The sequence below is a fragment of the Chanodichthys erythropterus genome, chromosome 12 (genome assembly GCF_024489055.1).
Source record: "Chanodichthys erythropterus isolate Z2021 chromosome 12, ASM2448905v1, whole genome shotgun sequence".
In the NCBI taxonomy this organism is placed as follows: Eukaryota; Metazoa; Chordata; class Actinopteri; order Cypriniformes; family Xenocyprididae; genus Chanodichthys; species Chanodichthys erythropterus.
Window position 1 is genome coordinate 55,048,523 of NC_090232.1, and position 13,922 is coordinate 55,062,444.

The 13,922-nt window shown below is 45.3% G+C and overlaps 1 protein-coding gene across 1 annotated transcript; it reads right to left on the reverse strand.

Annotated features, from left to right (window-relative positions):
- Positions 1–1,902: 1,902 nt before the first annotated feature.
- Positions 1,903–9,396, reverse strand: LOC137031853 (microfibril-associated glycoprotein 4-like). The gene is made up of 5 exons (XM_067403177.1): positions 9,259–9,396; positions 8,974–9,183; positions 2,675–2,771; positions 2,427–2,594; positions 1,903–2,295 (listed from the first exon to the last, which is right to left on the reverse strand). The coding sequence occupies exons 1-5, from the start codon at positions 9,262–9,264 to the stop codon at positions 2,039–2,041; spliced, it is 738 nt and encodes a 245-aa protein (XP_067259278.1). The 5' UTR covers positions 9,265–9,396; the 3' UTR covers positions 1,903–2,038.
- Positions 9,397–13,922: the final 4,526 nt, after the last annotated feature.

The window sequence follows — 13,922 nt, forward strand, 5'->3', positions numbered from 1 at the left end:
ACACTATATTATTTTTTATTACTCGACCCGCGGATTATCTTATTACAAATAGACCCCTTAAAAGTTTGTAAACATTGCAACGTTTCCTGGGGGCTGTTTCATAAAACAAGATTAGAAAACAAGCCAGGCTTATTTTACTTATTCGGACTTGTCAGCGAATTCTGTTTCATAAAACAAACTTAAATTAGTTCAAACTCAGTTACCCTGGCAACTTATGCTGGGAAACTAGCCTGGTCTGGAGCAGGCTAACTGTCAGGCTAAGCTGAGCTCCTCTAACACTGACCAATACAGCTGACAATTTTTTGGCTTTATTAACCTATATATTTATGTGTGTGTGTATTTTATATATATATATATATATATATATATATATATATATATATATATATATATATATATATATATATATATATAATGTATATGTGTGTGTGTGTGTGTGTGTGTAAAACCTACAGGTTTTCCCTTCTTACTGGCTAAATGTTTTGTTTTAAAATATATGGTTTTGTTTGGCAGCTGTAGTACTCTTTATGGTTATTAGAAGAGCAGAAATTAAAATCACAAAATTAAAAATTAAAATAAATATGCACAGACTAAATTTAATTGGTAAGATGAATCTAAACTCAGTAAATGTCCCAAAGTATTGATTTACCCCATTACAATAGTCCATTTACAGTTACTATCATAAAAAATACACTTACTTGTAGGATTAAAATTGTAAATAAGGCACATTTAATGTCCAACATCAAATATTTTGGTGAAATGTATATGTTAGAATTATGTAAGGTAAGTTATGCACTGAGGAAAACACCATCTCTCAAACGCATAAAATAGCACAAAATGTATGCTGTTTCCTATGGTGGATCGATTTGATCCATGATCGACCTCTAGGGCTGCTTAAAAAAAGCGTGCACGCGAAATTATCTTGACTAGGTAAACCTGGATCAAATTAGCTGGACTGTGTGAACTTCAATTACCTATTATGAAACCGTTTTAGCCCAAACTCATTTGTTAGGTTAATTCTGGTAAAGTCAGGTTTTGGAGTTTAGCTGGAGGCAAAAAGAGACGCTGGACTCAATGTTGACAAGCGTAAGCTAGCATGTTTTAGGAGGGATTTATTAAACATAGATGCAGAAGAAGGTTCAGAACTGTCCGAATATGTACAGTCACTGACTCTGCGGGACCGTGACAGCTATTTTTGTAAATTAACTTAAGTTTTGGATATTTCCTAGACAACATATGAATTACTTTCGGGTGGTTCAGGGAATTTAAGGCTTATTGTCTAATGTAACCTAACGCTGGGTTAACTATGACTATGGCTGCAATGTGGATTATTTTAAGAGACCATTCAAAGGATGGCACACACATCTATCGCTGTATGTTTGTGTAACATTTAAGCTAGCTAGTGCGCTGAAAGTTGGCGACTTTTCACCTATAAAACAGAAACTTGCTGATTTGAAGTAGATAAAAGCAACACACCATTTCATATGCATCAATTATTTTTGGTAAAACTTTAGTTTTGAACCAAAAGTCCTGTTCCTTCTATTCTGGCAGCCAGAAACACAACAAGACGACATTTTAAAGTCAAAACCTCAAACTTTTAGCGCGCCTGCTATGAGTTCTTATTTATGTTTTGCCTCCAGCTAGAGCGGTGACGTCACAGTGACGTAGGCGATTAAGGGGTCTATTAGATGTAGTTTCTAACACCATGTATTATCATAGAAAAACATGATGACTGAGTCTAATATCAGCTGGAACACATGCGGACTTCCTTTTATTTTTCTCGTAGTCCTTTTGTCTATACCACTTTACCGCCTGCTCACCCACTGCTCCATATAGCCTATGCAGGAAATGCATAACAAATCTATTTTCAAACAGCTCGAATATCACACATAGTAAGTCAAAGAATGGTTTTAATGCAGTACACCAACAGCCAACAAACATTTAAAAGATATTATCTCATGATTGCTTAGTTACACAGTGGAATGTTGTAAAATGAGACAAAGTCCAATGTTTCCCCTTCAGTAGCACTGTAATGTTTCTAAGACACACATTTGATCTTCATGCTGATGGATTTCATACCAACAGCGTGACTGTTCGTCCAGGTGAGCCAAACATTTCCAATGGCGTAATGAGTATCATCTTCTCCCCATAAATACACACCGTTGGGGTTTGTATAGTGACAGGCTGCGTACCAAAATGCCCCGAGATACCGTTTGGCACAATTCGTCTCAGAGGGGTCTTGATCTTTGTCAAACGTGGAGAACTTCTGATCATTATGAACAGATAAAGAGTCGCCTGCAGAGAAGAAGAGCATCAATGAGGACATTAACATCATATTTATATGAAGAATATTTAGTGAAATTACAAAAACATTTAATAGTGGATGAATAAGTGCCTTCAAGTGTGAAAGTATGAAAGTGTCCTACCTGCTCCTCCATCAGTGAATCCTGAAACATGCAGTTTATACCCGTCAGTTTCACAATCCACAGAGAAGGACGAGTACAGAGCAAAACCTTTCCTTCCGGTGAAGTCCTCAAGATCCACTCTCAGCATGTACTTCCTGTTACTTGTCAGCTGGTACATGTTCTCCAGCCCTGTTCACACACACATGAAGAACATGTACAACCAAACACATGATCATCCACACAAAGGGACACTCACTGTGAGATCTTACCCAGCCAGTATTCGCTCTCCACATTCCCAAATCCTCTCTTGTACTGATTCCACGGCCGATAGAAATTCACACTGCCGTCCATTCTCCTCTGAATCACCTGTGATGGGTTTATATAGAAGATATTATTCATAATGTATGTTCCCATTCAGTCGGTCACGTTCGACGTACGTCGGACAGACCGACGAATAGGAATCTCGCTAGAGAGGCCAATCTACTTCGAGTGTAACTAAAACGAGCCAATGCACATTGGCATGCAATCATATGCATCAGCTGCTCGCCTCGCAGCGCGGGTATATAATGAGCAGCAGGTGCGTTGCATCTTCAGCTTTTCGCTTCGGAGCCGAACGGTGTTTGTTCCTGTTCTCTGCAAGCGAGTGTCTGCTAGAAGACGAGTCAAGCTTTTTGGTTGAACTTCTCTTTTTTTCAGAGTGCGGGCGAACAGCACAGCAGCGGGGTCGAAGTCCTCTCTTTGTCTGTTTTTGTTTTGTTTGCCGTTTTTGAGCAAATAGCTGTTTGACAGCGTCAGAAGGCTGTTCTCACGGCCGGTACGGTGAGCTTTTGAGCGCTGAAAAGCCGTTTTTACGGCTGGTAAGAGTGAGCGCCTTCAAGGAGAGAGAAAGCACATGACAGGCTGCACACAATCCCTGTCTGTGTTGCGGTGGCCGTTCCCCTGCGTGCTTCAGCACTTCTAAAAGAGTAAAGTCCCTGAAAGAGCTTACACAAGTAGATTCGCGTCTTTTTAAAGACGACATCCTACTTGTGTTTCTGGATGCGATCGTTCCTGTCCTCACTGGAGGCCACGATCACCGTTTCGCATGTCTGGGCGCGTGCTGAAATGATGTTCGTGGGTGTTCATGTTTTCATATGAGAATATGATCACGTCGATACGCCGGTCGTGACTCTTCTTTCTCCGGGAAGCTTGAGTCCCCTCTGTTGTTGGCCAGCTGCCGCTTGTGTGTAAAAGCACAGCCGCGGGTCTGCCCGACACTCTGGGAGACCGCGGAGATCAGCGAGAGCAAACCTCTCGCTCCTCTGCGAGTCGTGTGCCGTCGAGCTGCCGGGCTGCAGCGCGGGTTGTCACGGCAACCCAGCGCTCGCTCGGCGCTCTAGATGCGCGGTTCCCTTGCGTAATGTCCATTGTAGCGCCCTCTCTGGTGCACCAGAAGAGGTCTACTTTGCTGATATGGCTTGGCTGACATGAGGTTGAGTGGTTCCTTCGGGAACCAACCCCCTAGGGCCCCTCCCTCTCTAGCGCATTGCAAGCTGTGCAGTTTCTGGATTGGATTGCTGGTCCTTTTCATAGGGGAACCTAGCATTTCATTCAGAGCTCCAGCTGAGGGACAGACGTCGATTGCAGCATCGGAGAGAGTGCTGTTATGCTCTGGAAATGAGGGTGACGCTGCCCACTGTAATGGTGTGTGCTTATGCTGACTCAGATTCAGAGTTTACAGCCATGCTTTCCTGGGTCTTCCAGATGTGCATGGAAAACTTGGCAGTATGGGGGTATATTGGTGCCATAAATATGGAATGCCAAAGGTGCCAATCTGCATAAGTTTTTCCTCTCTCACTACCCTCTTGGATGGGGTGGCTGTACACAGACCACACCCACCCTGCATGTGAGGCCAAGGCACTCTTTTTGCATGAGGGTAGTTCTGTGCTGGGGTTGAGCTGCGCTTGTTGACTAACCGTGATCAAAGTCACGGCGCAGGCCCTCAGCCAGACGATGTCCACCTCCATGGTCCAGAAGTGCCCCCTGGCTTACCTTGTGAGGTGTGAGAGGTTGTCAAGCTAAATGCTTTCTCAATGCTCCCATCTTACGAGGTGGCCTTTCGGTGACACTGTCGAGGACTGAGCCCAGCGGTTCTCCTCAGTTAGTAGCGGATCGGGGAGCTTCCCATGACAAACCATTGAGTTCCTCTTGGGCCGCCCCTCAGTCTGCTCGTCGCCAAGGGTGTCGTCCCCTGCAAGAAACTCCGGCCCAGCAGGCTCTGCGGTATCCATTGCGGGGAGATGACGCCTCCCGTCTCTGCAGCTGTTTAACTGGTTGGTGAGAATCACCCCTGAGACGGGCGACCCAGAGATGGGTGGGGCTGCTCTTCCACCCCTGGAGGAGGGCCAGGTGGTAAATCCTTTATTGGGTTTGTTTCTGTTCCGCCACTGACCCAAGAGGCAGCGGTACCCAAATTTTAAAGAGCAGTTCCTCCATTTCCAGGTCTGAAGAGGGTTTGCAGAGCAGTGGGAGGAGAAAAACCTCACCACTCTCATCCCCCTCTTCTGTCGCCAGCGGACAGCATCGAGCAGCGGGCAGCCAAAGCCTCGACTGCTCCCTCTGTCCATCCGTGGAGCCAGGTAAGTGTTGCCTAGCTCACTGTGACGCCGCTTCGGGCCGCCTCACAAAGAAAGCCCCCCGAGCCGCGTCCCTGTGTTCCACCTCGCTGCCCTGCTGCGGGTACACCGGTGGTCCCTTTGGTCCTGCTTGTACGGTCTCTGCGAGCCGGGTTAGCGCTCCCCAGTCTGTCTCGCTGGCTCCTTCGGACCATCAGGGTCGGCTTGCGATTCAGTTCGCCCGGCTTCCCCCCCCAAGTTCAGGGACGTCCTCTTCACTACAGTGAAAGATGCCGATGCCCCTGTCCTGCGTGCGGAGATCGCAGTCCTACTGGCGAAGGACGCGATAGAGCCGGTCCCTCCAGCCGATTTGAGGTCGGGGTTCTACAGCCCCTACTTCATTGTACCCAAGAAAAGCGGTGGGTTACGACTGATCTTGGACCTGCGAGTTTTGAATCGGAGCCTCCACAAGCTACCATTCAAAATGCTCATGCAGAAACGCATTTTCGAGTGCATCCGTCCCCGAGATTGGTTTGCAGCGATTGACCTGAAGGACGCGTACTTCCATGTTTCAATTCTTCCGCGACACAGGCCATTCCTGAGATTCGCGTTCGAAGGTCGAGCATATCAGTACAGAGTCCTACCCTTCGGGCTGGCCCTGTCTCCCCGCGTCTTCACGAAAGTCGTGGAGGGAGCCCTTGTTCCCATGAGAGAACAGGGTGTTCGCATTCTCAACTATCTCGACGACTGGCTCATTCTAGCACAGTCCCGGGATCAGTTGTACAAACACAGGGATTTGGTGCTCAGACACCTCAGCCAGTTGGGGCTTCAGGTCAACTAGGAAAAGAGCAAACTCGCCCCGGTGCAGAGGATCTCTTTTCTCGGTATGGAGTTGGATTCGGTCGAGCAGATAGCACGCCTCACAGAGGAACGTGCTCGGTCAGTGTTGAACTGCCTGAATACATTCAATGGCAGGACAGCGGTCCCACTGAAGTTCTTTCAGAGGCTCCTGGGGCATATGGCGGCTGCTGCGGCTGTAACACCGCTCGGTCTGCTTCATATGAGACAGCTTCAGCACTGGCTTCACGGCCGAGTCCCGAGATGGGCGTGGCAGCGCGGCACATTCCGGGTGCCAATCACTCAGGAGTGCCGCCGAACCTTCAGTCCGTGGTTGGACCCCTTGTTTCTTCGGGCAGGAGTGCCCCTAGAACAGGTGTCCCGGCATGCTGTGGTGTTCACAGATGCTTCTGCCACCGGCTGGGGTGCCACGTAATACGGGCATGCAGTCTCAGGGCTTTGGACGGGACCCCATCTGCATTGGCACATCAATTGCCTCGAGTTGCTGGCAGTACGCCTTGCTCTGAGCCGCCTCAAAGGCCTGCTTCAGGGCAAGCATGTACTGGTCCGTATGGACAACACTGCGACCGTTGCGTACATCAACCGTCAAGGTGGTCTACGCTCCCGTCGCATGTCGCAACTCGCCCGACATCTCCTCCTGTGGAGTCGGAAGCATCTGAGGTCGCTTCGCGCCATTCATGTCTCCGGTGTGCTCAACCGTGTGGCCGACGAGCTATCACGAGCTGCGCTGCCAGGAGAGTGGCGACTCCACCCCCAGGTGGTTCAGCTGATCTGGAGAGAATTCGGAGAGGCTCAGGTAGACCTGTTTGCCTCACCAGAAACCTCCCACTGCCAGTTGTTTTACTCTCTGACCGAGGGGACACTCGGGACAGATGCACTGGCTCACAGCTGGCCCCGGGGCCTGCGCAAATATGCGTTTCCCCCAGTGAGCCTACTTGCACAGACCCTGTGCAAAGTCAGGGAGGACGAGGAGCAGGTCTTGTTAGTTGCGCCTTACTGGCCCAACCGGACCTGGTTCCCAGAACTCTCACTCCTCGCGACAGCCCCTCCCTGGCCCATCCCTCTGAGGGAAGACCTTCTTTCTCAGAGACGGGGCACTCTTTGGCACCCGCGTCCAGACCTCTGGAAACTCCATGTCTGGTCCCTTGGACGGGATGCGGAGGTTCTAGGTGACTTACCCCCTGAGGTACTTAACACCATCACTTCGGCACGTGCACTGTCTACGAGACGTGCTTACGCCTCAAAGTGGAACCTGTTCGTCGAGTGGTGCTCTTCTCGCCGGGAAGACCCCCGAAGATGCTCGACTAGAGTCGTGCTTTCCTTCTTGCAGTAAGGTTGGAGCGTAGGCTGTCCCCCCTCCACCCTCAAAGTCCATACTGCTGCTATATCCGCTTACCACGACCACTTAGATGGCAAATCTGTTGGTCAGCACGACCTGGTCATCAGGTTCCTTAGGGGGGCGAGACGGTTAAATCCTTTAAGTCCCCTCTTGGGACCTCACTCTGGTGCTGAGAGCACTTCAGATTGCTCCCTTTGAGCCTTTGCTGTCAGCAGACTTAAAGATTCTGTTATGAAGACTTTGCTGCTGGTGGCATTGGCCTCCATCAAGAGGGTAGGGGACCTGCAGTCATTTTCGGTCGACGAATCGTGCCTGGAGTTCGGGCCGGGTGATAGCCACGTGGTACTAAGACCCCGGCCTGGCTATGTGCCCAAGGTTCCTACCACTCCCTTCAGGGACCAGGTGGTAAACCTGCAAGCGCTGCCCTCGGAGGAGGCAGACCCAGCCCTGGCTTTACTCTGTCCAGTCCGCGCTTTGCGACTGTACATAGACAGAACCTAAAGCCTCAGGACCTCAGACCAGCTCTTGTCTGTTATGGAGGCCAGCAGAAGGGAAAGGCTGTCTCCAAGCAGAGGATGGCCCACTGGATAGTGGATGCCATCGCCCTGGCTTACCAAGCTCAGGGCGTGCCCTGCCCGCTCAGGTTGCATGCTCACTCCACGAGAGGTGTCGCATCCTCCTGGGCGCTGGCTCGTGGCGCCTCGCTGACAGACATTTTTAGAGCTGTGGGCTGGGCGACACCTAACACGTTCGCTAGATACTATAGCCTTAGTGTCGAGCCGGTCTCCTCCCATGTTCTCGCCACAGGTCAGAGGCACGGAGAGGCCCCGGCTTAGTGTCGGCTTGCTGCGCTACATGCGCTTCTTTTCTCCAGAGAGTCCCTACAAGGCAGACCCTGTCGAGTCCTCCGATATCCCTTTGGCAGCCGACGTGGCGGAGCGTCTGGCGCCAGGCCTATACTCCGTTGTATCCTTGAGAACCGGGTTTAGGCTGGGTTCCATATGTGTGACCCTACGGGGATCCGTGTCTTTCCCTCTGGGAGAACCTACCCTTCATCGGGTTGGAGTCACCCCAGCTCTTCCATATGTAGCACAGCCCTACAGGGTTAGTCCATATGTACTTCTCCACATAACTCCTTCGGGGAAGGATGTGGCTTCCGCAGCGTTCCTTTCCCAGCGAAGGGTACGCTTTCCCAGCGTTATCCAATAGTCTCACTGAATGGGTTTTGGGGAACAGCAGTGATCGACTCTCTCTGTGTTAGCCCTGTCCCACCATCCTCAGGCAAGGGGGTTCAGGTGGCTTACAACAGAGCGCTGGAAGGGGGCAGCTCCTGTGGCGCTTTGGTAGGGATTCCTATTCGTCGGTCTGTCCGACGTACGTCGAACGTGACCGACTGAATGGGAACGTCTCGGTTACAAAGGTAACCCTCGTTCCCTGAAGGAGGGAACGGAGACGTACGTCCCGTCGCCACAGTCGCTGTACCCTGCTGATGCTGCCGCCTATCCGGTTCGGCTCCTCAGCGAAAACCTGAAGATGCAACGCACCTGCTGCTCATTATATACCCGCGCTGCGAGGCGAGCAGCTGATGCATATGATTGCATGCCAATGTGCATTGGCTCGTTTTAGTTACACTCGAAGTAGATTGGCCTCTCTAGCGAGATTCCTATTCGTCGGTCTGTCCGACGTACGTCTCCGTTCCCTCCTTCAGGGAACGAGGGTTACCTTTGTAACCGAGACGTTCTGATGTGTGTTTAATGATCTAAAGTCACATTCGTACCGTCCATCCTCCTTTATCTTCATCTTTCCCATCTGAGATCATGTCACAGTAAACCCAGACAGGAAAGCCACTTCCTGGATAGATGGAGTAAATCCCACTGAGCTTTTGTCCTGCTTTATAAAGGTCAGAACAGTCGACCGGCGTGTTTTCATCAGTACTGCATCCGCTCACCAGAACAACAGAGAGAAGAACCGCTAGAAACACCATCATCTAAACAAGACAGAGAGAGAAAGAGATGAACATCACACTGAAAACCATCTCTAGAAATGTTGTTGATGAACTTACTGCCATCTTCTCAGTCTCTCCTCAGTAGATCACAGCAGAGATTTGTTTTATCTAGACGAAAATAATATTATGTCTGTTTTCTGAAAGTTGTATAAATGTCAGAATGTTCTGTGAGGTGAGATGATGAATATTACAGTAACTCACTGTTTGTGTTGTGTTCAGTTTGACAGATACTCTTATATATATCTGTCAGATTCTCAGGCTCCTCCTCTGTGTCACAGAAGAAATTTACATAATAAACACATTTTGGATTCAAATAAAGTCTTCTGCATCCTTGATGTAAGTTAAACATGCAGTGACTGACACAATTGTATTTTATATATTCAGTAAATCTGACTGGATCCGGGTGATTTAGTTTAGAGATACAATTTGTAGTTTGTATTAATTTCCTTAATGATTGATTATAATTTTGGGTGTAAATGTGGTCTCTCTCATAATGCACTTTAGATTTCATGAATGTTCCCTGTTTTGTTTGACATGTTTTCTGTATCTTCTTCTTCTGATTCTTCTTCTTGAATGGATGTCTATGGCAGCACATAAAACAACTTGGTCAAAAGTGATGAACATTGGCACACAGATAGAAGAGAGTCTGAACATTGACCATAGCAAATTTGGAGTTTCTATCTCAAACCCTCTAGTGCCACAAATAGGTCAAAAGTGCACTGATGTTTACATTAATCATTTTTGAAGCATAAAACAATTTTTTGTTTTGCTTCTTCTAAAACTTTTGTTCAGTCCCTGCTAAATTATGCTCAGTTTAAGAACAGCGCTAACTACTGGTTAAGAGATATGAATAATGGCTTTTTTAATGTATAACTTTTATATAAAAATAACTTTTATAATTATTATTTTGACCAGAAATCATAAATGTGTCTCTTTAGATTCTGTGACAAAGTGTTGAGTGATACCCAATTTTCACTTCGGCCATTTGGGGCATCAGCCTTTTTTGTTGCATGTGTTATCACCACAGTGCCCTGAAGAAGCCTGAGAAGTTTGGGGCCAGTGCCACCTAGTGGAAAAACATGTAAATACATGCTTATAACTTTTGTCCTGATTGACCTTTTATTGAACAAAACTTGTATCCTTACATTTGTCTGGACATGTCAAGTACAATGATTCCATCACTTTAACACCTTTTTTCGCAAATTCTTTCTAGGCTGTTCACCCGATTGTTATGAAACCCCTGAAATAATAACCTGTGTGGTTGAGTTCTGTAACGAATTAGGAAATGTGAAATTTTTGATTTTCTGTGCCCAAAAAAAAAAAAAAAAATTGGGGTGCCATGTTTTTAAGTGCACAATAATATAAATAGCTATAACTCTTGAACAGAATGATATATTTTCACAAACTTTAATGCACTTATGTAAGGACCCACACTGAGGACATAGAGAATAAATAGTGGGCCATAAAGCATGTAATTGGCTCTAAATACCAAACAGTTGTTCAAAATGACTTCAAAATTGGCATGCAGTGTCTTTGTCCAAGGTGAGTGCTTGAGGAAGGTTGTGTGTCTTTAAAAACATGGCCACGATCAGCCAAACAGTATCCAGCAGTTATTAGAAAACGTTAACAAAAGCCAATTAGGTTAAAACGCAGTGGACTCATTTGACCTGAGAGAATTGTGCAATAATTATAAACAAAAATCAGCCACAGGGAGTTGCTTTTGCAATACAAGCCAACCCATTTGTGCCCAAATCTTTCTGAACGGTTTCGTGCATATAGTCATGTTAATAGTGTCCTATGTGAACATGTTCTGCATTTATTTTCACAAAGGTTTTTTTTTTTTTTTCTTGAAAATTTAAAAGGAGGAGAACATTTGGCATCTAACTCAAAATGACTGCTTTCAACAGATCAATCTTCATTCATAAACAGATTTATTTTGTATATAAGTTGAAGAACATTCAATGTGAACCCAAAAAGGTGGAAATCTAGCTTACAATCTCTTGAATATGAAAAACAACAAACAACAAATCCATTTGTCTTAAAGTGGTGAAACATAATGCAGAACAAAGTGCAGCCATTAGGTTGCCCCAGCAGGGCAGTGTGTATCAAAAAGTTAAATACAAAAAAAAAATAAATAAATAAATAAAGCTATTGGGTTGCTTTAACCCAGCAGTTGGGTTAAATGTTTGATCAACCTGCTGGGTAGTTTTATTTAACTCAACTATTGTTTAACAATGACTGTATTGATTGCTTAAAATGAACCCAAAGTATGTTGGAAAATAACATTTATTTAATGTTTAATAAATGAGCATTTATTAATAAGTTTAATGAATAATAATTAAACATAGACATTTATTAAATTGCTTATTAATAAATGATCACCTTTTGATTATTATTGTTGCCTCTAGTAATTATGTGTCTGATTTTTAATTTCCAAAATATTCTGGGTTCATTTTATGCCAGACATATAGTCATTTTTTTAACAATAGTTGAGTGAAATAAAACAACCCAGAACGTTGGGAAAACATTTACCCCAACCACTGGGTTTGTCCATTTTCAACTCAACTTGGGTTGTTTTTAACCCAGCACTTTTTAGCGTGTATGTTTTAGGTGGGATATTATTAAAGCAAAAACTACTAAACAAGACCAATAACCTTGATTTATTAACCTATCCACAGCATACCCCATTTCCCCATAATATACAGTTGTGCTCAAAATTATTCATATACCCTTTGTAAATAAGACCAAAGAAGGCTGTGGAAATAAATCTGCATTGTTCATTGTGACGAGCAGGGCGGACGAGAGCCATGAGGGAACGGCGCGAGTGTTAACGAGCTTCACCTGGGAGGCGCACCGGCCTTGAGTCTCTCACGGAGGAGCTCCGGGAGCATAAAAGGAGGAGCGACGACAGTGAAGGACGAGAAAGGACTAGGCCTGGATATTATTTTATGTTTTATTATGTTTATGTTTTGTTATGTTTGTGTGGCCGGCAGACGTCCGCGAGGGTCTGCCGGCATTACTTTCGTTTTGTTCTTTGTTTATTTTGGTATTAAAGTTTTGTTGAATGTTCGCCGGTTCCTGCCTCCTTCTTCCCGTATATACGAACTGTGTTACATTCATCATTTTGATCTTTTATTTTAAAAATGTACAAAAATCCAACCTTCCATTGGAGGATAAGAATTTTAAATGGAGGTAAATCTCATCATGAGAGAAATGTTTTACTCTAATACACATTGCACACAATTAATCATACCCTTTTATTCAATACTTTTTGCAACCTCCTTTTCCCAAGATAACAGCTCTGAGTCTTCACCTATAATGCCTGATGAGTTTGAAGAACACCTGACAGGAGATCAGAGACCATTCCTTCATGCAGAATCTCTCCAGATCCTTCAGATTCCAGCTCCATGTTGGTGCTTCTTCTCTTCAGTTCACTCCACTCATTTTCTTTAGGTCAGGGAACTGGGACGACCATGGCAGAAGCTTGGTTTTGTGTTCAGTGACACATTTTTGTGTTGGTTTTGATGTTTGTTTTGGATCATTGTCCTGATGGAAGATCCAACCACAGCCCATTATAAGACTTCTAACAGGGACAGTCAGGTTTTGATTTTTTATCTGTTGGTATTTGATAGAATCCATGATGCCATGTATCTGATCAAGATGTGCAGGACCTCCAGCAGAAAAATAGGCCCACAACATTAAAGACACAACCGTATATTTCATTGTACACTTGGGGTACTTTTTACCCCTGTGTGCACCAAACCCATCTTGAGTGTTTGCTGCTAAAAAGCTTGTTTTTTGTTGTTGCTTCATCTGAACATAGAATGTTTAAAAAGTAACTGACACTACTGGAACTTCAAACAGGATGGGTTCTATGGTCAGATGAAACAAAAAATAGCTTTTTTTAGCAGCAAACACTTAAGATGGGTTTGGTGCACACAGGGGTAAAAAGTACCCCATGTGTACAATGAAATATACTTCATTACCTTGATGCTTTTCACAGACAGCCTCCACTACAACAGCATGCTTTCTAGCAGGTAATAGCAAATTATGCTTCTGAAACACCAGAAAGGCCTGAAAGTTCTCAGGTAACTCTTGATTTTGGAGACTCTCCGCTACCCTCTGAATGGAAAGAACAGATATCAGCCTTGTTCATCTCCAGCCTGAGGATTTTGCTCTGAACAACATGGATTATGGGCACACTGATCATGTGAATCACAGAATCAAACTGAGTGACGAGACTCCTTTCAAGCATGTTTGAGTCAGTGTTTCCATGGTCTTTCACCTACATCAGTTGAGTAAATCCTCTTCCAATAAAACTGACTCATGCTGTTTGACCTCTTTAGGCCAAAGGCCTGTTTGGGTCAAATTCAGTCTGTTAATCTGTGATCTATTATTTGGGGTTTTGCTTGTGTGGTTTGGGTATTAATGGAAAACTATTTATGGAGACTCCACAATTTTAGGATTATTGGTGATTAAGTGGAGAGTATTTAGAGACATTCTTCTGTGCATACTGAGGTTTTATCAATCATGAATAGGAACTGGGAATTTCCATGCTTTCCCATTTTGGATGATTCATAAATTTGCAAAAAATGTTTTCCCAAAATTGCTTCAAACGGACTTTGACAGGGAGGAGGAGCTTGAACATCAGATATTTAAAGGAGAGTTTGTCTCGTCTACAACTGGAAAACACAAACGGTGAGTAACTGGCTTGTTCTCCA

Bases quoted from the DNA above. Each gene is read 5' to 3' on its own strand.
- LOC137031853 (XM_067403177.1), bottom strand. The intron at 2,772-8,973 runs GTACGAATGTGA...AACCCATCACAG, and splicing joins AAGATAAAGGAGGATGGACG to GTGATTCAGAGGAGAATGGA. The intron at 2,296-2,426 runs GTAGGACACTTT...TCTTCTCTGCAG, and splicing joins ATTCACTGATGGAGGAGCAG to GCGACTCTTTATCTGTTCAT.